We start from the raw sequence: 26,548 nt of genomic DNA on the forward strand, positions 1-26,548 counted from the left end.
ATAAACATGAAATCGGTGTGATTCTTAATGTTAACAGGGAATCTGGGAATTGGTGGATGTGCAGTTAATAAGGTTGAGAAGGGGTCAGAAAGGATGGTTTCTTTCTCCTATGCCTAATGTTTGGGCACCAAATAAAATGACTAGGGACAGGCCAGGAGGCTCAGCCTCATCAAGAAACCATCCTGTATGTACAACAGGCTTTACACTGACAGGATGGATAGAGATAATAAAGTATCTTAACGTTAGCCTGTTCTGTTAGTAAAATAGAATTAAACAGTAAAAGGTGCAACAGTAAACCAAAAACGGGGAAGCCAACCAGATTTGAACTTAGCATGTTTTTTCACTTTCTGCTTCTTTAGAACCTCTTTATATCATGCTTCATTTACTAACTAAATACTTAGAACAGGCCATCTAAGGCTTAGCTTGCAGGTAGCTCTTTTTGTCATTTTTCAATTACTTTATATAACATGTCGCAAAGTAGTGAAAATCTTATTGATATGTGCATGTCATTGTTTGCTTGAAAATGAGAATTGTAACTACAACTGTGTATATTATTTTATAGATGGGTTTTTTTTTTCGTGTTGTTACCGCATGTCCCAATGGTGACTAAGATTATTGATTAATTTGTGTTATCTACATGTGTATTTTGTATATTAAGGCTATTCAAGTATGCCCAGTGATTTTTGTAAGTCTGAAGATAAAGTATGTTCTACATTACATGTTCTCTTTATTGTCTGTCAGATCTCTGTTCCTGTATCTACACCAGCAAATGAACTGAAAAATGTTCACAAGTTTGTGATTCAGAATGGCAAGACGAGAGTTACTTCACAGGTGTGAAGGAGCTTCTACAATCGCTTGTTTTTGTTTTTTGTTTGTTTGTTTGTTTGTTTGTTTTTATGGTAGAGGTCATTTATCAGTCGACTGCTTCTTTAGTGGACTTAGCCTGTGATTCTACTAACGTGTCATTCAGATCCTCTGTACAGTCCATTGTATGGGCTACCTGTGAGGCAGGCTACCTGTGAGGCAGGCTACCTTGCAGTACTCAGCCTAAGTTTTCAACAAAACATTGCGCTCAGTTTCATACCTGACTAGCTCTCACATAGCGGTCCCTAATCTGGTCTGAGCCTGCTGGTGTTATCCATCAACTAATTTTTTCAAGTCATGTTTCAAACATTTCTCCCGCAATGACCATGCATGGCAAAAACTGGCACTGTGACCCCGTAGAATAATTATTTACAAAGCCCAGTACCAAGTTGGAAAACAAATCTGGACGCCACGTCCTCTCTAGGAAATTCCCAATCGCGCGTAGCTTTTTGAATTTTCTCCAAACTTTTTAAGTGCCTGGAAACTTGATGCTGCCTGGAAAAGGGAATAAACCTTTGCCGGCTGTAATGTTCCGAACCATGAAATCCAGGCTTAAAAATACCTAGCTTTGCCAGCAACGTGTTTTTATAATTAAATGGACAGGTTACCATTATTTTTTGTGCAGAATATTTCATTTCTCCCGTTGGATTTTACTCATTTGAGTACATATTTAGAGTACCCTGAATTTGACGCGAGTTTTTCTGTTTCGTTGATATTAATAGGATTATTTGGACTTCAAACAGCATTATTGTCTGTCTTGGGGAAGGTGAGAACATTCTGTTTCCTTTAGCCAACTCACCGTTAGAATGCTTTCGATGTAGTGTCGGAAACCTATAACCAAAAATGTCCGAACTGCTAATCAGAATTGGGAATAGGAAATGGTAATGGGAAATGGAAATGGGAAATGGAAATGGGAAATGTGAATAGGAATTAAGCAGTTGACATTCTACAAAGTGGCTTCTCTTGTCCACTGTTTCCTGGTCCATCGGAATTCGGAGTTTTGGTTTTTGCGAAGGGGAAGGACCATTAAAAGAAAGTATCCCGAGCAAGGACGAGAACCAACGCCAGTCTCGATTTGTTTTAGTTATAGGTTTGACTTGGACGTTGGGATGAAGTTTTTTAAATCAGTTATAGGGTAGAGCTAAGCAAAACCCACAATACATTTGACTTTCAGAGATGATTGCTTTACATTTAAATGAATTACGAGAAATCTTTGTTCGAGACACTAGTAGAAGTCGCACAGTTTTTAAAAGTTGTTTTGGGATAATCGCATGCATAACCAATGCTGCAAGGAAGTTGCTCTTTTACATCAAGCTACAAGGACATGTATCATTTTTTTACGCGTTAATCGGTACTTTGTGAACTTTTAGTTTTTGATTCAAACAAGTCCCATCATCAGCAGTTCGTGCTATTAACTGCTGTCTTAACCCTTAACTCCCAAGATATGATTGTTTGATAAATTCTCCCCTCTAACTTCTACACATTACCTTGTACATTAGTTACAAGAATTTGGTGTTAGATCGCTTTAACAACTACCTGAGAGATAAGTTTGAGTATTCTCATGGCCTGTTTGATGGATAATGTGGGGCTATTTATAAGGAGAGGATACTTGTTATCACTTCTGGGAATTAAAGAGTTCAACAGTGTATGCGTTATGCTTTGTTTAAACAGGCTTTATTATCGAAAATCGCTCATCGCTCAAGTACGCCTTTTTCTAGTGATCAAGTGCTCTTAGTAGATTTCAATTACATGTCACTGTTTATCATTATTTTTCAGCATACTGACTTTAATTCTGAAGCTGGAAGAGCTTCTCACCAATTATTGCGTCCCGATTGCCTTCATTGAAGGGGACAGGTGAGAAGAAAATTTCAAAGTCGTAGAATTGATCTTACGTATAAATGGTATTTTCTGGTAACTGGCATTTACATGTAGTTTTATAAATTAGGTTAAAGTTTTTGTCTTTTTTTATGGATTACGTAGGACGAAGTAATGACTGATAGTTTAAGTGAGGGGATGGTGTGGTGAAAATTGTCCCACAATGGCATCTTGTAACCTTCATTTTTCAGGTTGGCTGATCTAGCACTAGTTTTTGAACTCGAACAAGATCCAACAGTCGAGGTCAGTACAATGCTTCTCGTTTCATATGGGCTGCATGTACCCGGGTACAAGTAGCTTTGTTGTTCAAAGTTATCAAGTTGAACTTTTCATAATGTAGATACGAGGGATGTCGTGGCTTTAAAACTAAATGCAGTTTTTAGAGGCATTACAGTATATAGTCAAACCTTTTGTACACCTTCAAGTAAAGTTAGGTAATCGATTTTCTCCTTGCAGCATTTCCTAACTTGTATATTAAATGCGGATGATGTGGAAAAGATTATTAAAACGCCTGGTAGAAGATACCTTGGTCCAAGAGGCACAGAAATGGCAGCTGTAAAAATACAGGTACCTTTTACTTTCCGTCACTTTGTAATTCAGATCACAATGTAAGCAAGAAATAGTCCTAGTGTGCAACTTTAGGAGAACGCAACCCAATTCTGGATGGGTGGTACCATCAACTAAAGATCTATTATCGGTTTTAGTGTTTGATTCTTACCTGCAGGGTATGGTGCTGCGTTCATGTTAACTGTCACATGCTTGTGTGCTTTGCTTTTGTACCTAGCTATTTGCTAGGTGGCATCAGGCTGTATATCAGATCCTCTTAAACGTTGCCATCCATTTTTTTTTTTCAGTCCACGTGGCGAAGATACAAGGATCGCTCGGCCTACCTTCTCTACCGAAAGCGGAAATGGGCGGCAGGTTAGAAACGTCACTCCAGAGTGAACGACCACTAGTTATTATCGAGATATACCTTCTTGATAAGTCGAAGTAGTTTGTTTCTGTTGTCCAGTGAAGTATTTTTTGGCAGAGTTATGTCCTAGCGCTTCTAACTTGCTGGAAAAGCAAGTAAGTGTCGTGTTGGTGGGTGATGCGGAAAAAGGGTCTTGTCACCTCGGGGAAAGAGATATGTGTGCCGCGAAGTTTCCACAACTGTGAGCGGCCAGAAGTCTGAATTGTATGTAGCTTTGAGGTATAGAGAGTTACCTTCAAATTTGATCTTAACTTCATGCAGTGTGATGATGAATATTTCGAAGGACTGCGAATGACGAAAGAGACAATTTAGGGCAAATGTTTCAGAATCGAGAAACCACACGGCCAGCCACTTTTGTGCTCTTGATTATGGCAAAATATTTAAACTACAATTTGATCTTCTTCCTTTTTTTGTTTTTCGAAGGTGTCATTGCAATATCATGGATTATGAGCTGTAAAATATCCATGGTGCGAAAACAGCTTAAAGCGACAAGAAAATTACAGCTCAAAAGGTTCAAAGTACGCGCAAAGGTTAGTTCCATAATTTTTTGCTTAGATAAATTATCACATGTACCTTAATGACTTTGGGAGACACGGTGGCTATGGTTAGTTGGATTATGGTCGGCTTGAACGATCCATTGTACTTCTATACGTTATCCCTGTTCCCAGACCATGGTCCTCTTTGAAATATCTGAACTACTATTTTCATATGAGCGCGCACATGTGGTAAAGGAGTAATCCCCTCTACAAATTTTGTGCCAAGGGTTCCTTTGGTTGTTTTAGCTTTATGGGTTTGATTCGTAAAAAAATGAAACGTGCGCGTTGTCTCTATTATGATTCTTTGCTTGAGCCTTTGTAATGGAAAGAAAAAGTTCTTCTGTAACAGTGAATTGTATCTGTATATTTTTTACGCGACTGTCCTTAGGCATTTCAAGAAGCCTGGCCTCGTATCAAGGATTCTAGGAGAGTAGTAATTCATATACCGTCCTTAGGTAAGTACTATTTTATCGCATGTCGGACTGCAGGAGACAGCCGCACTCGACTGAAACCCTTCAAGAAAAACACACCTTATAGAGCTGCCTACCTAACTGAGCGGGCTTTTACTAGAGAAACTTGATCAACATTGTACTTCTTATTATTATCAATTCATAGCTCAGAAATGTTTTATGACAGTGCACAGATTTAAACGGATGGAGAGTGTGATCTTGATGTAAAACCAAAAAAGAAAACCTCAAAAAGAATTTGGAAACAGATTTATACTAGATAAGACTTCGGAGGTTCCTGAAATGGTCAATTTTAGTATTTGAGTTAGTGCAGCGCCAGTGCATGCTGTGAAATCCATCCAAACCTTCAAGTGCCACTATGATCAAAATTTTGCATTGCCTTTTCTTTTCACTTCTGGAAACAAGAAGTAAGAAACACTTACCATGTCAAGTTTACTCGCAAAATTCTCACGGGAAGTATGATTATTTCAACCCTATTTTTCGTTTTTGGTCGCCCGCCATTACTCAATTAAAAAATGGCCGAGTGTGGCATAAAGAGTTGGCACTAGTTGGAGCCCTTCGGAAGTGACGTCATATGCGCAGCTCGATCTAAAAAACGTGGCTAAATTTGTATGCCATTTGGAAGAAGAATTCGAGGAAGAATACATCTTATAAAGCGCCTAGAATTTCCACTGTGGAATCTCTCACAACACACGAAGCGCGATGCTAAAGTGCGCATATGGCCAACTCATGCGTAAAACCGCTTTTCAGTTCAGTCGCTGGCTCTCGTTTGCGAGCTGAGCAATGGCGGACGGGTTTTTCGTGAATTTCGGCCAGCTATATCAAGGCGTATTTCGTTTCCATTGACCTAAAAACTATCGCATAGTGCAATTCTAACCATATCAACTTGATTGGTGCTAAAAAATGTCAAAACCAGAGACAAAAATTTTCGTCGTAGTGGCACTTTCAGTACTCTAAGTTTTGAAGTGTGAAGGCATTCCATTCCTCTCACCCAAGTGATCTATTTAACAATTAGTAAAGGCTGATAGTTTCGAAAGAAACTGTTTGGGGCTGCGTCGGTGGGAGTAACGAAATAATTTGGATATATCAACAAAGTTGAAATGGTAAATTGGCCACCGTAATGATTACAAAAGCTGACGTTTCGAGCGTTAGCCCTTCGTCGGAACAATTAGCTTCCGTGCCGCCGTGCGCCTGTTCAGGAATAAATCACAATAGACATCAAAGTTTGGTAAGAACAAAAAAGGTGGCAAACGAGGCACAGCTGAGTGTGTCACTGATGTCCTCACCACATTTTGACGTCTTCTTTGATCTACTACTGTACACATCCATGACAACTTAGAACCTATTTGTTTTATTTGATAAAATAGCAAAATGTTGTTAATGGTGGCATCATCTATGCATCTTTCCTTCAATAGATCACAATTGAGAACCAATCAAAATGCGTATATAAGTCAGCTTAACCTAGATTTTGATGTTCCTTTGTATTTTGTAGGATATGCTCAGCACATTCGAGATGAACTGAGTGAAATAAAAATTTTACAGAATCTTCAAATGGCCAGACTGTGCGACATAGCCGGTAAGAATAGGTCCTACCTACATACAGCAAATCTTAGTGAATTCCTTTCGCAATTTTGTAATGACCATCTTTTTATTACGTAGATCCCAAAGTCGAAGTTATTTATATTAGTCCTGTGGAACTAAATGACGAAGTCTACCAGTATTACTCGAAACTACTAGCAATGAAAGCGCGGAGACTGGAAAAGAACAATTCAAATTTCCGCGGGGCTTTCGCAATTTTGTAATGACCATCTTTTTATTACGTAGATGCCAAAGTCGAAGTTATTTATTTTAGTCCTGTGGAACTAAATGACGAAGTCTACCAGTATTACTCGAAACTACTAGCAATGAAAGCGCGGAGACTGGAAAAGAACATCAAATTTCCGCGGGGCAACTATCAGACCGATAGTTCCGAGACAAACACTCTATTGTCTTTATTGTTCACCACAAAATTTTCTTCCGGCGCCAGTTGAAAAACAGTCAAAACCCACTAAATGCAGACCAATCAAATATTTATTCATGCGTACAGCTTGTCACAAATGTCAATAATTCGCAACCGTGCATTACCTGTCAGAATTGAAGTCACTGTTTTTCCGATCTGCCTAACTTCGCGGCCATCAAACCATTCAAAATTTTTCACGGATGAGTACTATCCATCCGGGTATTTTCCGCGGACGGGCACTATGGGCTAATAGTGTCCCTCCATAGATGAACACTATCACGTTACGTGATCAATTTAAACCTACAAGAATCGGAGAAAATTTAGTGGTGAACTATAACGAAAAATAGAAAGCTACGATCTACGAATGATGAAAGGAGTACGCGCTCAAATCCAGGTTTCAAGAAAGGAATAGTGATATGTTACAAATGAAATAGTACACATTCAAACTATTTTTCTTCTTATTTCAGTTGTACTGAGCTGTGCATTCACTTTATTTTTGCCTCCAAAAGATCTAAAACGGCTGAGACAGTTAGAAAATGGCACCACCCACCCCTACCCGCAAACGTTTAACGCCTTTCCTCGTCGTAATCTGATCCTGCAGCGATAGCTTCATTTTGCGGCTTAACAGTGAACCCTTTACTCCCAAGATCTCATCGATCATTCTCCTGTCTAAGTGCTACACATTTCCTTGTATATTTGTTACGAGAATTTGGTCTTCGAACACGGATAACTACTGCAGGATGAGTTTGAGTATTCTTATTACCTGTTCAATGGATAATATATGGATAGCATTGGGAGATAATAAATGCAATAACTTCTCCGAGTTCAAGGACTGAATGCCCAGCAGATCAACGGGAACTCGATTATGCCACAGGGGCCCATACAATCTGTTTGTGTAGCCGACAGTTGTTTTATAGTGAATGTACCAGATTTATCGAAAAAAAATCCCACAAAAGTCGGTTTGTCGAGCAACCAATCCAGCGAGAATTTCAAATTAACGGCCGTTCTGAATTCTTCTAATATGTGGAAGCAACTTCTTGTGCAGCTGAGAGACCGTTAATGCGCGGTCAACCTGGACCCTAGTCGAATCTCTCTCAACGGGTCCTCCCTATAGTTTTCTAACAAGGTACCCCGGGTAAGAGGATATTAGTAAAAATCCATTGAAATTAGTGAAGATGGACAGTATCGACGATCTAGTCAAGTCGATGAGTTTACCCGGGGTACCTTAGTATGTGTGAAGAGTTGGTGTTAGAAGACTATGGGGAGGACCCGTTGACAGAGATTTTACTAGGTTCCAGGTTGACCGCGCATTAACGGTCTCTCAGCTGCACAAGAAGTTCCTTCCACGCATTAGAACAATTCAGAACGGCCGTTAATTTGAAATTCTCGCTGGATTGGTTGCTCGACAAACCGACTTTTGTGGGATTTTTTTCGGTGAACTTAAAGGGAAACTATTTGGCTTTCGTGCTGCCGAGTTTTGATTTGAGGGAAAGTATTTAAGTGTTGTTTTCGAGCGATTTTGGCGAGTATGTGTCAACAGAAGTTTCCGACCTTCCCGTATTTTATGCACGGTAATTTAGGGTGTCAAGCTAAAACCCATCAAAATGGCCTCAAATTGCGAGGAGAACAACACAGACTACTCTCTACCAAGGTAAGACTTTATTTCTTTGATTATTTCACACAACTTTACATTTACGGAACTCAGCCAGTCCAACTAAACCACTATACAAACTCTTTAATTATTCACTGTGAAAGAGCCTGTGACAGAGCTTGGTTCACCTGTGCTTGGACGAGTAGGCAAGCACTTTGAAGGCCAGGCTGCTAAGCTCAATACATTTTTTTTGTAAGTTTTTCCTGGAAGGAATTTTCGACACCTCTTCACAAAATATCTTTTTTCTAGCTTTTCAGTCAATATATCGAAAATTCCTTCCAGGATGTAAAAGGTAAGACTATAAACTATGTGTAGGGTAAATATTAAGGTTCGGAAAGCGTAATTTGGACGATATGCCGATGTTAGTTCTAGAGCGTCCAACACGTGTTCGTACACAAAACGTTGTTGTGATACTTTCCTGTAGTAGTTGAAACCTATAACTTCTACTGACTTAATTGCCACTTATAAATAATATCCGCGTTTTATTTCCATGTTCAAAGTTTGATGGTTCTGAGTGGGTTTTTTTTTTAGAATGGAAACGAGCTCTACGTATGAATACTTCTTAGCTTTACCTACAGGATCCCTGAAAGACTACTTGATGAGCTTACGAGGTCTTTCGATCACAGGAAAAAAAGTTGAATTAGTCGCCGAAGCCCATAGTGCACAGGAACTTAAAATTCCAATTAAACTGCCCGCTGAGCAGCAGGTCAATATTAATGATAAAGACAGAATATCCGAATCGCCTGTCCAGTCACTCCTAACTTAGGCAAAATGTTTTCATTTATTCTTCATCACAAGGAATTTGATGCCACATACATCGGAAAATATAAAGACTTTTCATGCTGGAAAAGCAATTTTGTTCATACTGTTTACTTTTCTAGAAATAATGGAGATGTCTCTATATTTTGAGAAGCAAAGTGACCCCTTCTCTGTTATACCTGCATCAATATCCATCTCAAGCTCTCCAGTATTGTCAGCTCCAATCTCCTCAGAACTAGCTTGTGATAGTGAAGCTTCCTCTCCGGCTATCTATCATTTTCCTCTTGTTTGGAGTGCTTGCATACTTGTTTTGAAGTAAGGTCATAAAGAGGGTTGGGTGTGGATTTTCAGTAATTGGCTCACCATCAACAAAATGATTTGCACATCCATATGTACCACTGCCAGGTGAGAAATTTTCGAGTCCTGCTGAAACATTTTCAATCCAGATTTTACGTTTGCTTTTAGCTGTGGTGAACTTAAAGAAACGCATTGTCTTGACATGGTAGTTGTTCCGACGAACACCTGTTGATTGGCGTGGCGCTGTCCGTTGGGAAGGCCGAACAATGCCGCACGCTTTTATTTTTTGATTTTACTAATATATTCAATAGGTCGTGATAGAAATAGGGTCATTTTTTTTCTGTTAACCGCTCGCAGATGTCGGACTTATGAGTTTTTCTGTCGTTGTGGATTCGCTTTTTTTCGTTTAAACCACACTGAATTTCGTCTCGTCGAAACAGTAGTGGATAACATATTTGTTGGGATATCTGTCATCATTATTACATCCATCAACACAGTAGTGAGCTTTTTTAGGTTTTGTTGCCATCTCATAAAAATGTTAATAGTTGTACTGGTCACAACACGAACTAATGCCAAGCAATTTTATAAAGCCCAATATAAAGAAACAATACTCTTTGCCTAAAATAGTGAACTATTTGCAATGGGCGTACTGTACTGTTATATTCAGCATTCGATATCCGGCTGATATAAGCAACAAATCCGCGCATTTATGATTAAATTAGAGTCTTAGATAGAATAAACGCAATGCTGCAGTTGCTCTCTAAGTAATTATCTCAGATAGCGACAACATTCCAAGTTAAAACCAAAATGAAACAGAAGAAATCAAAAGGCTCTCTTGTTTGTTTTGGTTTGCACGCTCGATCGCGTCACGTGAGTCAGTGCAATGGTTGATTAAACGCCAAAAATATTCGAAATATGGCCTTCCGAACCTTAATATATAGCCTACACATAGTTTATAGTCTTACCTTATACATCCCGGAAGGAAGTTTCGATATATTGACTGAACAGCTAGAAAAAGGATATTTTGTGAAGAGGTGTCCCGGTACGCTCGAAAAACTTACAAAGAATGTAACGGGCTTACCAGCCTGGCATTCAAAGTGCTGCCTACTCGTCCAAGATGGCCATCAAAGCCGTCACGTCAACCATTGTCGATGTGTTGTTGCGTGCCAGAGAAAGCGAAAGAGTGCTATCCCGGTAACATTGAGATCTCGAGACTTCGACAGCCGAGCTACAGCCTGGTTTATGATGGAGACAAAACTTCATGGGTCACGGAAAGGCAAGTCTTTTCCATTTCAGCGACCGAGGTTTTATTTTCGATTTTAATCATAAATAAACGGGTGTTGAATGATATTCGACAGAGCCTGAAATTTAGAGGACTTGCCAACAAATCAAACTTAGCATCGAGTTGCGTCACAAAACGAACAGTGTTCTATCTGAAAGCGTTATGAAATGCAATCGAAAACGTTATAATTACAACAACATGGGCAAAATCCCCAGTATGTTTGCCCGGGGTTTTCATTTGAGGTCTGTGGTGGATCGTTGCGGCTGGTTGTTTACATTCGCGGATTTGCGATATCTTTTCTCATTGCTTGCATCCGGTATTTTCACGAAGATATTAGGAGAAAAAAAAAGGGTAGTCATCTTGCTGAGTTCTATCGCTGTTATTTTATAAGAATTTTGTTGCTACCCGTGAATTTCGCCTCAGTAGTCTATGGTAATGAACGTCTGCGTTGCTCAAGCACGCGTTGCTTGACCCAAAAGAAGCACTGTGACACAATTGATGAGGTTTCTTATTATTATCAGCGATGACCGTACAGACCTTACTTTCAAAAGCGATCTAAGCAAACCTTGTTTCCTTAAACTTGAAAGGATGGTTTCTGGATCATTATTTAAGATTTGTAAATAGTTACCGGTGAGGTTGCGTGAAAATACCTGCAGTATTTATCAAGCATGATAAATACGGGACATTCACCCAAAATTACAATTACAAGCGACGAGCTATTTAAGTGATCTGTTCTTCCTTTGCATGGTGTATACGTCGAAAGCGAAAGAACATTCACATGTGTTCCTAGAGGATGGAGAAATTTCCTATTTCATAATGACAAGCAAGAGCAATAACGATGAAATCTTACCTGCAAAAATCGTCCCGACCTGGCAAAGAAGGAAAGCGAAAAGCACCGACATCTTGGAAAATAGTCTGGAAAAAGCATGTGACCAACGGTGTGGCAGCGGAAGTGATATGATCAACACGCATTGGGATATCAAGTCACGAAGCGAATCACTTACGTTACACTGGATCCAAAAAAATAATTGTAATTTAGTATACAAACTACCAAAACTGGATTAACGTAACTTTATTTCGCCAATGTTAAACGAAAAGACAAACTCGAAACGAAATTGTGGCTTCGACCATACGAGCACTAAGAATTTTCCCAACTTTATAAGTCTTAAAACTTCTTTCTTCTTTGAATCAAGAAATGTTTAGATGGCTGAGAAAGAGGGCAAGATTGGTTACACATGTCCCAGCAAACGGGCTGGGAAACTGCTCGGTTATCGAGAGAAGATTAAAATCGAAAGAACTGAGCTGAACTTCCTCTCAGTCGTGGCTCAAATTGAGCAGAATTATTTTTTTCTGGTATGGGTCAAAGAGAAAAAATCGTGCGGTATTCGGGCCGCTAACTGGGCTCATATGAAAGTAGCCGCTATACATTATCGTCACGGCATGAATATCAAGAACGAAAATGAAATAAACTTAATTCTTTCGGTTTTGAACGTAAGTTCTCGCACCAGCTCCTCGGTCTATCGTCCACTCTGCTTTCGTCATGTGGAAAAGAGACCCTGTCCTGTACCGATTATTGCAAGTTTTGCCTGTTGATAATGAATTTTATAAAGACCTTTTTATATATATAAACAAATGAATTTATCACTGAGTTTATTTCAAGTAGATGGCTCGTTTTCATTTTATTTTATTTACTCCAGATGTGCGGCGTTTAGTTCGCTTTCAGGGATACCAGAAAATTTGTCCTTCTCGGTGAATATGAATTAAGAGAAAATCCTTGTTTGTCTTACTTGTTCATACTTTTTTCCTCCTTTGTCCTGTTAAGGACAATCCGTAAATAGAGAGATATTTTCAACCAGACTCACTTGCAACCTCATTATTTTCATCAAGGTGGTAACAGCCAATACAGGACGAAGAAACATTGAAAATCTGATAGTGCAATTTTTTTTTGTGAGAATTGTTTTCCAGCAAGACTGATTCTTGGAGGCTTAAATTTTGAAGCCGAACATTCTGATTTAAAGGCACAGACCAGTTTTAAAACCACTTGCTTCTGACGCAGTTTAATGCGCTAAATTACAAACAACGTATGAAGAAAAAGTTCTATTTTCTTTAACAGTTCAGTCTCGGCTTTGCATTTTGCCATGGTCCTACAAGAAAAGACAATCATCCAGCGAAATGAAAATCAAAGCTGCGACACTTCTCGCTTTCAATTTTCCATTTTTTTTTTTTTTTTTTTTGTCTCAAGTTCTGCGTTGACGGAGTGAGCTTGGTACTTAGACAGCTTTGCAGTCTACTAACTCAATAACTCAATTAGTGCGGAGTGGAAGAGGGGAGAATTTTTTTTTCTTTCTCAGAGTAAGAAAGAGCACCTTTCCTTTTATAAAATGAAAAAAGGTGAGGGTTTCGAACTTTCGACTTCACATGACACTTTTCTTTATAACGCATCATCACCATTTCCCTCAATCCCTTCTCGAGGATAATCAGTCAGCGTTAGACTCGACTTCATTCTTCATCCGGGTCATTATCATTTAGGTGAACCTCGTTCTGCGCACATGAAAACAGCACATAACACAAGTTCGATAGGACAATGATGAAATTGAACATAAATGAGCACATGTGTATCAAGAGCACCATTTCTTCAGAATTCTTTCGCTCCATTGAAGAACTGTTTGCACTAAGGACAAATGAACAACAAATTGAATGAGAAGGACATTACACCAGAGGCTTGGGAAATAGAAATTCCCGTACAAATTGCAACCACGAATATTATTAGCCGTTGCAAAAAGCTTTCGTCTCGTATTTTACTAAGTTCTATTTCAGTCCGATAAAAAATAAATTTGGGAACAAGGAAAGTAGACCAACGTATCCTACCCACCCACCCCAAAAAAGAAGGGGATAGCTTACGATGTAAACATATTAAAGATGGCATATAATTTTATTTCTATTGAAGCATGGTTTTCATAAGTGAAAGATGATGTTATTCAATGAATGACACAAGCATACTCGGAGGAAAAGAAGTCCAAGTGCTACCAGTAGGAGTGGAACCTTTGACCTTTTTGCTCTAACCCTGAGCCATGGGAGAATCGTTGCAAGCTAAGCCGTTTGTTGATGACATGCCTCTCCCATACTGTTAGGATAAAAATGTCGAATGGGATGCTTGTACGCAGTGCTGATGTTAATAAAAGAGGTAAATTTTAAGCCTGGCTATATTAAGAGAAAGATGAGGTGATGTTATTCAGAGAATGACACAAGAATACTCGGGGGAAAGGAATATAATGTTCGGGAAAATCGATATTCACGTATTCATGTTCATTCACGAACAAAATCCTTTCCGATTGTAAACATAGAGAGCTCTTCCTCTCCGAGAAACTCTTTTTGATGTCAAGGTACAAATTCAGTTTGAAAACACTCGGCAATTATAAAACAATTATAAAAGAGCAAATGAAAGTAATGATTAGCGATTAAACTCTGTCACCTGATAGCGTTTTAACAAAACTGAATATTAATATGGTTACCTCACGAGCGATCGGTACTAGTGTGGCCGCGATACTTATGCGTTTGAATTTCCGTCCACGATGCAGATGTGATTTTCCTGGAACCAAAAGATGCCAACTTGAAAATGTTGAAAATAACGATGAGAATTTTTTAATGAAAGCCTCTTTCTAAACTGCATTAATATTCTTGATTTTTAAAATACCTGAATTAGAGTCGATATGACAAAACGGGATTTTTTTTGACGCACTGCAGGTCAACAAATCGAGCCAAAGGTGAAGCGCACGAAAACTAAAATCATTAGTATGCTAAATACTGAATTTGTGCTTGTTAAACTGTAATTGAAAAACATGCAAATACAAGAAAATACGAAATAGGAAATTACACAACACCCTTTGTTTTGATTGGACTGACAGTGTCGGGATGCGTTAAGATAATTCTTGTTATTCAGTTTCCGAGGAAAGATCTACAATTGTAGCTTTGAACAACAATAAGGGGCTATGTAGTAAATGATGAGACTACTGCAAAACAAAAAGTCAGCGAGACATTACAAGTAGATGGAATGACAATCAGGGGCACTTTGATTAAAAATGATTCGCCAGAAGTGTTTTTAAACTGCGGTGTGATGTCTATGGCTCAGTTAGTGGTATTTATGTTTTCTCATCGACAAACAACATAGGAAACAAAGAAATCGAAGTTCAATCTGTGGGTTTGTTTTGGAGTTTCACGAACATCATTGTAAAATGCAAATAATACGTCGTTGGCATCATTAGCACAATTCTCTATTCTTTTTCTTAACAAAGTCCACCTTTTCGCACGGAAATGAACCTTACGACACAAACAGAGCATGGAAATAAACGTATAATGAACGACACCTGTTCTGTGGTTTATAGAAATGCTTTGCGGAAGTAGCAAAGGAACATGGAAAAGCTCAGTGTACGGAGGAACATCCAAATGCCGAAAAAAAAAGAGTGGTTCATTTTCCGTGGTATTAAATTTCTTTGATTTCAATCACTGAATTTATGGAGAATCAAAACAGTTTCATTATTTTTTAAACGCAGTGAGACTAACGTGACTCTTCACTTTCTACTCCAATAATGGTTTGAAAAAAATTCCCATTCTCCACTAGATGATTCATGGTCTATGGCTTTTGTAACAAGTTACCATGGACACATTACAACCTCCAAGACAAGGAACCCTTTAAGGAGTTCAGTGAAACTGTTTCCTTCTCATTGAACTATAACCAGTATATCAAAACTCAAAGTTTTACAAACAAAAAACATGTGCAACCCGAGTTTCTCATTTTCCTTTTACTCTTCAAATCAAGTCGGAAGGTAACTTTCAGTAGATTAAATGTGACAATAATACGTACTGGGGGAACAAAGAACCATATTCATCAACTTGTCCATTAAAAAAGTCGCTGTAATCCCCCTCTCCGAAAAAAATTCCCTCCAAATACCATGCATGTTTAAGGTCATCGATGAAAAGACAACTTGGTGGATGCTGAATCGAGGAAGATCTCGAGTCAATAGATAACACTTGCATGTATTTACTTCTCTTCGTCTGAGTGTTTTCGTTGGTTGGCGAAGAGAAAAGGACTTTATCATCCTCTAGCTCTCACGAAGAGCTGATGCTCGAAACGTCACTGAGCTATAGAAACTCTTTACGATGGTCAAAGTACAATATCGACCCACTTGATAAACCAAACTATTTTATAATACCTCCCACCGATGCAACACCACAGTTTTTTCAGAAATTTACCCCGTTTATTCATCATCCACGTAGATAACATAGCTTACATCAACAAGTTGTTGGAGTCATTTTTTTAAAGGAATGGGGGGAGGATGAACAACCCTTTCTTTTTGATTTGGATTTGATTTTTCTACGCTAATTTTCTGGGAATATGTTTCACTTTGGTCAACGGCTCCTTATTTTAGTGGTTAATAATACAGCCCTCTCCCTAAAAATTAAACAACCCATTCCTGATCCTCTATTGGGCAAGTGACGATTGTGGTTAGTCATACAAGGCTGCATGAAGCTCTGCAACTCGCTTCAAGAATGGGTTGTGATTGGCTTGTAACTTGAGGTGATTGCTGACTTCCTGCCATTGGAGACCGCGGGCGTCGCTGCCAGTCTTGAACAGAAAAAAACAGTGTGGGTGACGAGATTGCTAACTAAATATGAAAGGTCAAATAAACGCGCAAAAATCGCGTTCAAGACGCGACAAGAAACTTCAAGATGTACACGTGTTGAACCACTTTTCCCTACAGTTTCCAGTTTGAATGATAAATAACAAACGTGAAACCCAGGCCATCGACTACATTTGGCACAAATTCGCATCCAGGTGTTACTCTTTTCAAAAGTAATATGAGTGGGAGAGAGCTGAGCACGATATTGCGATTCGTTACATTATGAGGCTCCGCTAGGTGACTGTAGCGGAGACACATCGAAAAAAATATTATTACCCTGTTCAATACTTACTTTAAAGTGAATGGTGTCCAAAATGAGACCTGCATCATCATGAAAATTAACGGCAATTGTTTCCATCCAAGCATTGTCTGTGTTACGCGGATCGTCCACATATCCCTTGTAAACCTACGGAAACGGGTCATTCGGGTATCTTAGCAAATAGTTGTGAAACACAAGTATTCCATAAATAACTCTAAATCTAATAGTCAACTACACGGTTTAATTAACAACAATTTAAGGTGTAGATCAGGTTTGATTCCAGCCACAGCTTAACAGGACTGTATCATGTAAGACATAGAAACTACAATTGCCATATGAGATTAAGTCAACATCATACTGGTTGTCCTATGGATCCTGGATTGGATATCTCTTTATCCGGACGGAAAGACGATGACAGACTTTTTATATAACACTTCTCATGAAGAAATTCAGTTACTAAGATTCAGGTGACTGACTGGTTGCCCTCTATACCGTTCCTGACCTGTTTAAATCAACGCTTTTTAAATTAGGAATGCCCCAGTGGAGCCAGTTAGAGTAAATCAATGCAGAAGGTGTGATAGAGAAAATAGATACACTTACCGGAATACCGTTGGCCAAAAGTTGCTCGAGACGTTCAGTCATAACCTGCTTTTCGTCTTCACTTGCACTTTGAGAACAGAGAGCCTCAGCGGAAAATTCCTTACGAAGGTGAGTTGGAAACGTCTCTTCGGCCTTAACAGTTCCCTATAAAATGTATTCATCCTCAGTTTAGCGGGACTTAAGAGTTTTAAAAGCACTCAATTTTAGGCAGAAACTATGTGCATAGCCGCAGTTCTTAGTTAGGAAAATGAATTTTTTTAAATGAGAAGTTGAAAGTCCTTGGGGTATCTCAGGCGTGGCCCATCTTATCTCTGTGGGAACAGAATGGAGTCAATCAAATCAATGTAAGGAAAAAGATTGGGATGAGCAGAGAATTTCCCGCAATTACGAACCCCCGGTAGCGCCCATTCCAAGGTCTCCCGTCTTTGAACTGCGACGAATTCCAGAACACATTTGCCGAAACGTTCAACTACTGCTCCATCTTGAGTTCTCTTCCATCTAATATGAAACAAAGAAGGTTGAATATTTAACAGTGTTTGGTTTTTACAAAAACATACAGACTCATCTCTAGAAAAGTCAACCAGTTATTCTCGTAATAATCAATTATCGACAATCAGTGATCAATGAAGAAGATGAAATGACAAAAATTCCTCCGGCGATAGCAAGCATGTCCTTACGAAGATATCACGTGAACCTCACGAAACAGAATTTTGCACAGTTCAGGTATCTGTCAGGCAGTATATAAATTCCTTTGATAAAACAGAATACTTTTTCCATACGACAAATTTAAAAATTCATCGGTGACCTAATGCTGTTTCATTCGCAGGTTAAAATAAAATTTGTTTCTCATTATTTTTCTGATCAAATGCTTGAAATGAAACGTGCATATTAAGGACCTCACAAAAGTTTGCCTTTTTTCAATAAAGTACGCATGACCTGAATATTAAAGATCAATGAAACGAGACGAATTTTACCTCGTTATAACCGGGTCAGCGATGTGATTTGGTCCCCAGCGTTCAAGAAGACCTCTCGCAGCAATTCCCGTTCGACCCATTGGGTTTCTAGCAAAGACAGTGGGTATTCAAAAGAACATTAAATGTCAGTTTACTCAAAGCTATAAACTAGTTCATAGTATTCTAGGCTCAATACAAAAGGATATAGTGTCTATGGGCTTAACCTTGAAGCTTGTTACGTGGTTCAATTCCAAGAAACATATCTGAAAGGAGAGAAAACAAGAAACCTGTCTGACCCACCGTGGAATACCGTTAACAACCTCGTAAATTTTCATGTAGCTTCTTCGATCCACTCCTTTTCCAACGTCATTGAAATTCAACTTTACATGTTGATAGGCAGGTCTGAAAGATCACAAAAGGTCATCAGGTTTGTAGGATTAGATGTGAACTTTAGGTTTCTTTCAGCTTCAACATACACAGAAACTCTATCATTACCAGTCCGTTCATGGACCTTTTCTTTTATCTTCCAAAGCGCGAGTGAAAAAAGACCATTTTGTCCTTGCTCTTGGGCGCTCGTTTTGCGTTTCGTCGCTTATCAACTGTAAGGAAGCAAAACTGTAAGGAAGCAAAACTGCGGTGAACAGACCAGTTATAACAGGTGCAGGTTTATTAAAAAATATTTTAATATCTATAATAAATATAATGTAACGTATGAAAACATTTTCTAAATATAACCACTTTGGGTCGCGAAGTACACGCTAGATGTATGTCTTTCCCCAGTGACGCACAGTGATCATTTTACGAGAATAGATATACAGAACTAATAGAATAGATCTACAGAACTAGATATACAGAACTAATTTAAATGTTCATTCCCAAACTCTATTTGACTAGGGGATCACAAAAGACTAAAAGTAGCCGTAACCTTTCCAAATATAACAGCCAATACGTATGATGCACGATCCTCGCAGTAGAGAGCGCTATTTATGCAATAGCGAAATTCAGACCTGAAAAAAAATCAGGCCTGTACGGGATTCGAACCACTGACCTCTGCGATACTAGTGCAGCGCTCTACCAATTGAGCTAACAAGCCAACTGGGAGCAGGCCGTAAAGTTGATTCGTAATAAACCCGTGATGATAAATCAGATACGATGAATATATGAAGTTCATATATTTTGAACTGCGGTTATAGATACGTATGATGCACGATCCTCGCAGTAGAGAGCACTATTTATGCAATAGCGAGAGTCAGACCTGAAAAAAATCAGGCCTGAAAAAAATGTTTGATCAGAGGAACCGTGCAGGTTGAAAACAAGAAGCCGGTAGTTTAGAGAAGCGAAATCCAAGTAAATTCTTTAACTTACTCCAACAGATCAACGTCGGCCCACTCCGGATTTTGAATTACATCAAGCGCAGTGTACACTGGCGGAGTATAGCCTGGGAACGGCATCTAAATGAAAAACACTTCAAGATATATGCCCTTTGAATCACACCATTATATTTGCACCATTGTATTCAGGTTTGGGAGCATGATTGATTATGATATAACTAAAAGTAGTAATAGTTATCACTAAAGCTGCCCACGCATGTAGAAATAGGTTGGATTTTGCTGTTAAAAAAGATACTGATATGAAAAGCGATAACAATGGATGTTATTTTGTTTAGATGAAAGAATCGTCCCATGGATGCCTTGCGAACCTGGAACGTTTTACCCGAGACTACTCTGCGCGCCAAGCTATGATCAACTATGATTTCCTCCGCTATACGATCTACTTATACACCATATCATCTTCATATTTACGCGGGGGAGGTACCCCTAGGATGCCTCCTTGGATTTTGGCCAAAACCCTGCGGGGGCAATTACATAACGTTGTTCAATTATCGGCCTGTAAGATTCGAAGTCTAAATGAGAAGAACAATAGCTCTGGCCCTGCGTGCATTCCTTTGCCGCAATCGGCAAAATAACAACATGCAATCAACAAATTTTTTGTTTCCTCAGAACTGAAACCCCGACGACTAATTTTACGTTTCTCTTTGGGACTCAACGGGGCTCACATATGTCATGCTGAAGTTGAAGGGTGGTACCGTCAGAGACGGTAAATACATCCAGCCAATCACAAAAATATTTTAATCGATGTTTTCCGTGGCTTTGCTGTCCATACTGCCAAGGAGCCTTAATAAAAGCATTAAAACACAAATTCTTTGTTCAATTTACATGTTTGACGACCATCAGTCATTTCTTTAGGGACCATTCTACGACGCTCGTGGAAGATTTTTCCATCTTGTATCAGAATAATCTCAAAGACAAAGCTAAGTTAATTGGCGAATGCAACTGTTTTACCTGCCAATCAACGAGGAAGTCTGGCACTGGGTAACGTTGTTGGTCGCTCAATGGATAAGGTGATTGCCTCGCTCTCACGTGCAGTCCCAGTTCTCTAGCGGCAGCGAACGCATCTCTGTATAGCACAATGGCTGGAAGAGTATTTGACCGCCTGCGGGTTTTGCCTTTAGCGGCAGCTTGTGCTAAATATTAAATCAAAAGTAGCTCAATTGTTTTCTGATTGTTTCCCTCCTGGGATTCAAAATCTATTTATCCTCTAGATGGCTTCTCTAGGAAAGGTATCTAATGGTTAGAGTTAGTTAAACCAGAAAATTAATTTGGACCAGAGGTCATCCATCTGTGGCGTATTTCATAAACAAAGAAAAATTTTAAGACTAGATCACAAGAACCTTTGCCAGTGAACTATATGATGGATACACTGTTCTACAAAATTAAATAATAATAATAATAATAATCATAATAACAATAAGAATAATGATAATAAAACACCAGTGCTTCTAGAACATACCTTGAGTTTGTACTGTTCCCTCACTGTCTGCACGTTTCAGCGGTATCCGAGATGAAACTTGCCCAAAACGAACATGCGCTGCCATTTGACCCCTATCCGCTGACTGTTCGCTATTTCCCTTAGACGCCTCTTCCAGCGAAGGCAAAGTGACACTTCTTTTAAATTTGCGGATCGCTTTTTCAAGGCTGCTCCGATGCCAGTTGCTTTTTGATAATTGACGGTACCACGTTGGATAAGGATTGCTGTTAGGAAGTTTATGTCTGAAGTACATGGGTGTAGGGCGGAGACTCGAGCTTACTTGCTGTCGGTGTACGTACGCTGGGGCACTCATCATACGGCTGAACATTCTTTTAGGGCCAACTCTGGGTGAAAATTCATCCTGATCCCTATATTCAATGTTCAACGAGCTGGGTTCGGACGCGGCATCTTGACGCTCCTCACCAGAGGAGGATAGGGGACCATGGACATTTGCAAGCATATCTAGAATTTGTATAGTGTACTCTTCCATTCGTGTTAAGCGTTCATCGATGCTCGTCACCTTTTTTGCAATTTGTTGGACTTTTGTTTCGTTTTCCCGGGTTGTCTCTCTCAATTGATTATTGATGGATTCAACCCTGAGTGATAAACGATAAAGAAGAACAAATTTCCTTCCTCACCTTTTTGCTGAACTCGACGTAGAGAATTTTGTCGCAAAAAAAAAGTAAAAAAAGGAAATGGGAAGGAGAAACACTACAAGAAAGGTCGAGAAATATTATAAAATACTTGAGATATTAAGAGCGCCCTGACTGTTCAAAAACCTGTCGTGTATTGTACCGATAAACCCATTGAAAATTGAAACACATTTTGTTTAAAGTTTATTTTATAGAAAGCAGGAGACCGCACTTTCTATCGGTTTACCGGCGTCGTAACCCACTTAAGATGTTAGGACAACACTCCAAAGTTTGTAAATCACTGGACTCCGGCTCGTGATCTACAAACTTTTCTCGTATCCTACCAACATCTTGCGTGCTAAACTAACGAATACTGCAGTCTAATGCTTAATTGTAAAAAAAAAAGCATGTCCAGTAAATAGCCGTTGAAATAGTTTTGGGAGCATATAGTTACCTGAATCCAATGGCTCTCACTCTTTCCTCTGGTGTAGCGTGGAACAGAGTGTCCTTTTGTTGCAAATAGCTTTCAGTGCATTGTTCTTCAAATAACATCAGTTTATGTACATCTTGCCTCTCCAGAAAAAGCTCTACGATATGGAAAGAAAAAACAATACAGCGAGAGTTTTGGGGAACAAATAAAAAAACAAGAGTAGGAGGCAGTCTACCTTTAACAGGGTGCTTTTCTGTTTAGTGTCGTCAAAAAAAATGTCTCGAAGGAATTAGAGCAGCCAGTGAGAACCTCAAGAAAACGGACTTCAGAAGGCTAAAAGTGGGAAAATGCGAATGACTAGGGAGCGAATTTTTATCTCAATCACAGAGCTCATTAAAGGCGCAAAACCATCGCAAAATTCCAATCTAATTTGGACGCTCAATTTGAAATTTACGCTACCCAGCGGCAATCATTTTAATGGACCAAACATAGCCTTTCTTGGAAAAGTGTGAGTAAGAAAAGTAGGGTTTTTATTTTTCTTTGCAGAGGCGTTTTATCAAGCGCACTGCACAGTATCTATATGACATAAAGGAATTATCTTGACAGTTGTTCTGGGGTTACATGGGATGAGAGTCACCGTAGTATCCAGGTTCATTTAGGCACCTTCCTCATTCATACATTTTGATGTAACTTTGAATGTGGAAGCCGCTAGCCAGGGGATCGCTTTTACATTGACACCATTAAAATAATTTACTCCTGTACACCATGTGTTTTTTGTTTTCGAATGTTATCAATAAATCGCTTCACAGTTAGCGAGATGAGATCTTTTGATTTGGCCACTCACTTAGTTTTTTGTCTGCCCTTTTCCGTTTCAATTTGTTTTTCTTGACGCAACAGCGCGGTCTACAACAAGCTTTGTAAATGAGATGCAGATGATTGATGATAATGAACGGAGGCACCAACACAGGTCTATGCGCATACTCCATGATCAACTGATACCGCTGAAATTTCCAGATCTGGTTTGAGTTGGCTTGAACATTGGAAAACGTGTTGCTGACGGATAAAAAAAAAGAGAACCAAGATCATAGATGATGTATGTAAGTTTCCCTTTCGAAGCAATCCTATATCTAAGAATTAAATTATGCGCTCTTGATTTCCATCGCATGATAATTTATTGAGACGAAGCACAAATCTGCCATCAGTCACGGACACTGAGAAATCTACTGCTCCTTTAAACCCTAGCATCAAGAAAAGCTTATGTTTTCATTTTATTTTGTTTAAGAAAAACAATATTAGGCTGTTCTGTCACGGAATAGATATAGAGCGCGTCAACCAGTTAAACTAAAAACCTATAATCATACATATAACACTGTGGCTTGCGAATAAAATGTCCTTACTTTGAACATTCTGTGGAAATAGAAAGCTGATTAAAAATGAACTGACCCACACAGCCTAGTTTTATTTACTAAAAAGTACTGTTTTCTGAAAAAATCGCCAAGTGAAAGGTCTTGAACATTTATAGCGTCGATGAAATTGTAAATTACAATCGCTTTGTACAAGAGTTTTCTGTGGATAAACTTGGATACAAAGGGCAGATAGGGGAATAATGTTGGCAGTGGCTCAGTTGAAAAATGTCCTAAACTTCGGCTCTTGAACACTTGATGCGGACACTTACCGTCAAAGCATCTATTCCCAGAAAAAGTTATAAGAAAATAAAGGCTATCAAAAGGTATGTTGAACTTTTTACAATCAGTAAGTGTGGAAAAGTAGTTCAAATGAAGCACACTAAAAGGTATCAGCGAGCCCTCTAACGAGCTGTTCCCGTGACTTACTTGAAAATAGCGATGAGGAGATTGAGCAGTAAAATATTAGCGACCAACAGATACAGTGCCATTATGACAGTCACGAGTGTTCCACCAAATGCATCAAAACGAGGTGTGTTGAACGCTGTGTTGTTTTGATTCTCTACAAAAACAAAAACAAAAAACAGCTGAAAAGTAAAACAACACACAATGACCGTCCTAGTAGGTCACAGTAGTTGATGAAATCTGGCAACAACCGGCATTTAACGCTCACGCTCTCGCCGAAACCAATTGTTTTTTAGTTCAGTGCTACCCTCACCTAAGTGATCGGTAACGATTATCAAGGGGACTTCGCACAGTTGTGGTTTTACAGAGACAGCAAACAAACAAGTCCCAAACTTTGGGTTCATTATCGCTTCATAGTCACAATTTTTGCTTCACTCCCAACCTGTGACTTCAGAGCTCAATTGGTAGTGGTACCCAAGTAGTACCCGAGAGGCCCAGGTTCGAGGCCCGTTGAAGTTTAAATCCTTTCATGCTTCTTTTCTGCAATTAGTAAAATTGCGATCCACCTACGAGGATCATTTATTTGCTTGGTTTTGTCTCTGACGTCCATTGTTTTGCTGCTTTATTTGTTTTAACAGGACATTAGAGCAAAGATAACCTACCAGAGCTAGTATCTTCGATGAACAGTTCGCCATAGACTTGGAAGTAAGGTCGGAAGAACACTTTGGGAATGAGGGTCCAAGAACCTGACTCGTAAGGAAACAAGATGGCTTGTTGCGCCACACCGTAGGCCATCAGGAACACCACCATGATCAGCAGAAAATACGTCATGTCGATTGTCTGAGCAAAAACAGAAGGATTTGTGTAGCCAAGTCATAGTCGGTCCGCTATGATAGAGAACTAACACTTCCAAACGGTTTGAAGTTGCTAAGTTTACTAGCTGTGGTAATTTCAGTATTGGTGAGACCACCCTCATTTTTCTTCTCAGCTTTGGCAAATGACAAAAATACTGCGCAAGGCACAGTTTGATGCCATCAGGCATGCTGGATGGGTGCCAAGTTCTATGTTGTATTTACAACGGACAATCAGAAGAAGGGAAAGAACTTTTAAAAGCAAATGAGGATTCAAAGTAAAAACAACCCAACTTCTAATGCGCGGGAAAACGCGGGTGACCAAGTCGTGATCGGTTTTGTTTTTGCATCTGATTGGTTGAGAGAGAGACACAAGTTTTTAGACCAATCACATAACGAAGTTAAGCAAAACCAATGAAATCTTGGATTACCCTCGACAATTAAGTCAAAATTTCTCTATTTAGACAAAGTGGCGAAACAGAGTTGTCATCGGACTTTCCGGGTTCAGGCTCGGCTCGGGCCAAGCGCTGAATATGCCTCTCGGTAGTCCTGAGTTAAAATCTTCCACCAAACTTGTCAATACCCTGGTTTACCTATAGACTTGACGAAATTGCTAATTTCCCCCCTCCCCCTATAATAAGTAATCTACTTTTTGATATTCAAACATTTTTTTCAATTTTTACACCCGTATCATTTCTACACCCGAATCATTTAGCTGTACGTACCATTCGACCAATCATAACGACATAAGGTCCAAGAACTTTGCTAAACGAGAAAATATCGAGAACCCGGATGATCCACAACATGATGTCGAGGCAGTAGAGCATGTGACCTATCTTGAGAGTTTCTGGGTTCAAGCGAAAACCAGCAGCGACAAAGAATAACAGAATGGCACAGCCGTCACACAAATTCCATTTGCAGGAACCCCATTCTTTGAATTTCTTGAGTAGACTCTTAGATTCCGAATGGAGTACCTGTCGATGTGTAAAGGAAAGGAAGATGAGAAAAAATTGCCCTTAAGGAACGTTGTCAAGTAGGTTGATCGTGCATTGTTTGAAAGGTTAGGAAAATCTTCGATACGTTCGAGTGTCAAAAGTCATACGAGATTCTTTTGGTTTAACGTCACAACGCTCTCTGATGAAAGCTGAACTCTCTAAAATCTTCCTCTCTCCCAACTTGTGGCTCCGTATCCCAGTTTAGTGGTAGTTCCCAACTACTATCTGGGAGACACATGTTCCAATCCTGTCGATGCCTGAATTTATAGGCTTCTTTTCTGCGTTTGCTTAAATTGCAATCACTCGGCTAGTATCATTCCTTTGCCTGATAAATAAACTCAATTACCCACGTCCAACATGATATGTGTGGCTTCATAGTAAACTCCTTGGGAAGAGTGAAGCTATCGTAGCTCTGTGAGTGCCAACATAGATCTAAAGAACGATCTCGAGAGGAACTTTCAAGAACAAGAGCAAAGCCAAACGAATCATATGAAACCATGAAAGACCCCTTTGTATCTCTCTCACTTTAGCACAAAACATATCAAACGTGGGGTATAATGGAAAAATAAATAAGAAAAATAAATAAGAAAAGTTAAATTGGCACATGCCTGCCTGACTTCCTCTGTGAAAAGTGTAAATACAAATATGATGAGGATGATTTCTTGGGGGGGAGGAGTCACCGGAAGACGAACTAAAATCACGTAACAGAAAACTAACAGGAACATGAAGTAGACAATCTGCAACAAGAAAATAACGCATGCCATCAGTGCT

The 26,548-nt window shown here is 39.2% G+C and overlaps 2 protein-coding genes and 2 long non-coding RNA genes across 11 annotated transcripts in view; 2 read left to right on the plus strand and 2 right to left on the minus strand.

The window, feature by feature from the left end:
• Nucleotides 1–7,700, plus strand: part of LOC148732713 (IQ domain-containing protein H-like) — a 16,580-nt gene extending 8,880 nt beyond the window's left edge. The window contains exons 14-23 of one of the 2 annotated variants that reach the window (XM_088755966.1): nt 742–831; nt 1,587–1,630; nt 2,641–2,718; nt 2,931–2,982; nt 3,196–3,306; nt 3,594–3,660; nt 4,136–4,242; nt 4,637–4,703; nt 6,208–6,291; nt 6,375–7,700. In XM_088755966.1, coding sequence (XP_088612092.1) covers nt 742–831; nt 1,587–1,630; nt 2,641–2,718; nt 2,931–2,982; nt 3,196–3,306; nt 3,594–3,660; nt 4,136–4,242; nt 4,637–4,703; nt 6,208–6,291; nt 6,375–6,517 — 843 coding nt within the window. In that variant the 3' untranslated portion in view covers nt 6,518–7,700. The remainder of the gene's footprint in view (nt 1–741; nt 832–1,586; nt 1,631–2,640; nt 2,719–2,930; nt 2,983–3,195; nt 3,307–3,593; nt 3,661–4,135; nt 4,243–4,636; nt 4,704–6,207; nt 6,292–6,374) is intronic. The other variant, XM_088755967.1, reaches the window with a different exon arrangement.
• Nucleotides 1–11,885, minus strand: part of LOC148732714 (uncharacterized) — a 19,707-nt gene extending 7,822 nt beyond the window's left edge. For all 4 annotated transcript variants that reach the window (XR_015999659.1, XR_015999660.1, XR_015999662.1 and 1 more), the window contains exon 1: nt 11,554–11,885. This is a non-coding gene — a long non-coding RNA (uncharacterized LOC148732714). The remainder of the gene's footprint in view (nt 1–11,553) is intronic.
• Nucleotides 7,733–20,541, plus strand: LOC148732715 (uncharacterized). Its single transcript, XR_015999665.1, has 6 exons — nt 7,733–8,365; nt 13,651–13,887; nt 17,171–17,348; nt 18,726–18,851; nt 19,567–19,713; nt 19,860–20,541. It is a non-coding gene; the product is annotated as an uncharacterized LOC148732715 (long non-coding RNA).
• LOC111324020 (transient receptor potential cation channel subfamily M member-like 2) overlaps nt 15,937–26,548 on the minus strand; it is a 43,687-nt gene continuing 33,075 nt past the window's right edge. For 2 of the 4 annotated variants that reach the window (XM_088755954.1, XM_088755955.1), the window contains 15 exons: nt 26,386–26,514; nt 25,508–25,756; nt 24,594–24,771; nt 23,956–24,088; nt 22,968–23,176; nt 22,148–22,280; nt 21,044–21,657; nt 20,536–20,717; nt 19,559–19,644; nt 18,494–18,595; nt 18,215–18,301; nt 17,633–17,738; nt 17,241–17,384; nt 16,674–16,787; nt 15,937–16,326 (listed from right to left, as the gene is read on the minus strand). In XM_088755954.1, the coding sequence (XP_088612080.1) occupies nt 16,207–16,326; nt 16,674–16,787; nt 17,241–17,384; nt 17,633–17,738; nt 18,215–18,301; nt 18,494–18,595; nt 19,559–19,644; nt 20,536–20,717; nt 21,044–21,657; nt 22,148–22,280; nt 22,968–23,176; nt 23,956–24,088; nt 24,594–24,771; nt 25,508–25,756; nt 26,386–26,514 (2,586 nt within the window). In that variant the 3' untranslated portion in view covers nt 15,937–16,206. Of the gene's footprint in view, nt 16,327–16,673; nt 16,788–17,240; nt 17,385–17,632; nt 17,739–18,214; nt 18,302–18,493; nt 18,596–18,688; nt 18,793–19,558; nt 19,645–20,535; nt 20,718–21,043; nt 21,658–22,147; nt 22,281–22,967; nt 23,177–23,955; nt 24,089–24,593; nt 24,772–25,507; nt 25,757–26,385; nt 26,515–26,548 lie in introns of those variants that run through there. The other 2 variants (XM_088755956.1, XR_015999653.1) reach the window with 2 other exon arrangements.

The sequence above is a fragment of the Stylophora pistillata genome, chromosome 4 (assembly GCF_964205215.1).
Source record: "Stylophora pistillata chromosome 4, jaStyPist1.2, whole genome shotgun sequence".
In the NCBI taxonomy this organism is placed as follows: Eukaryota; Metazoa; Cnidaria; class Anthozoa; order Scleractinia; family Pocilloporidae; genus Stylophora; species Stylophora pistillata.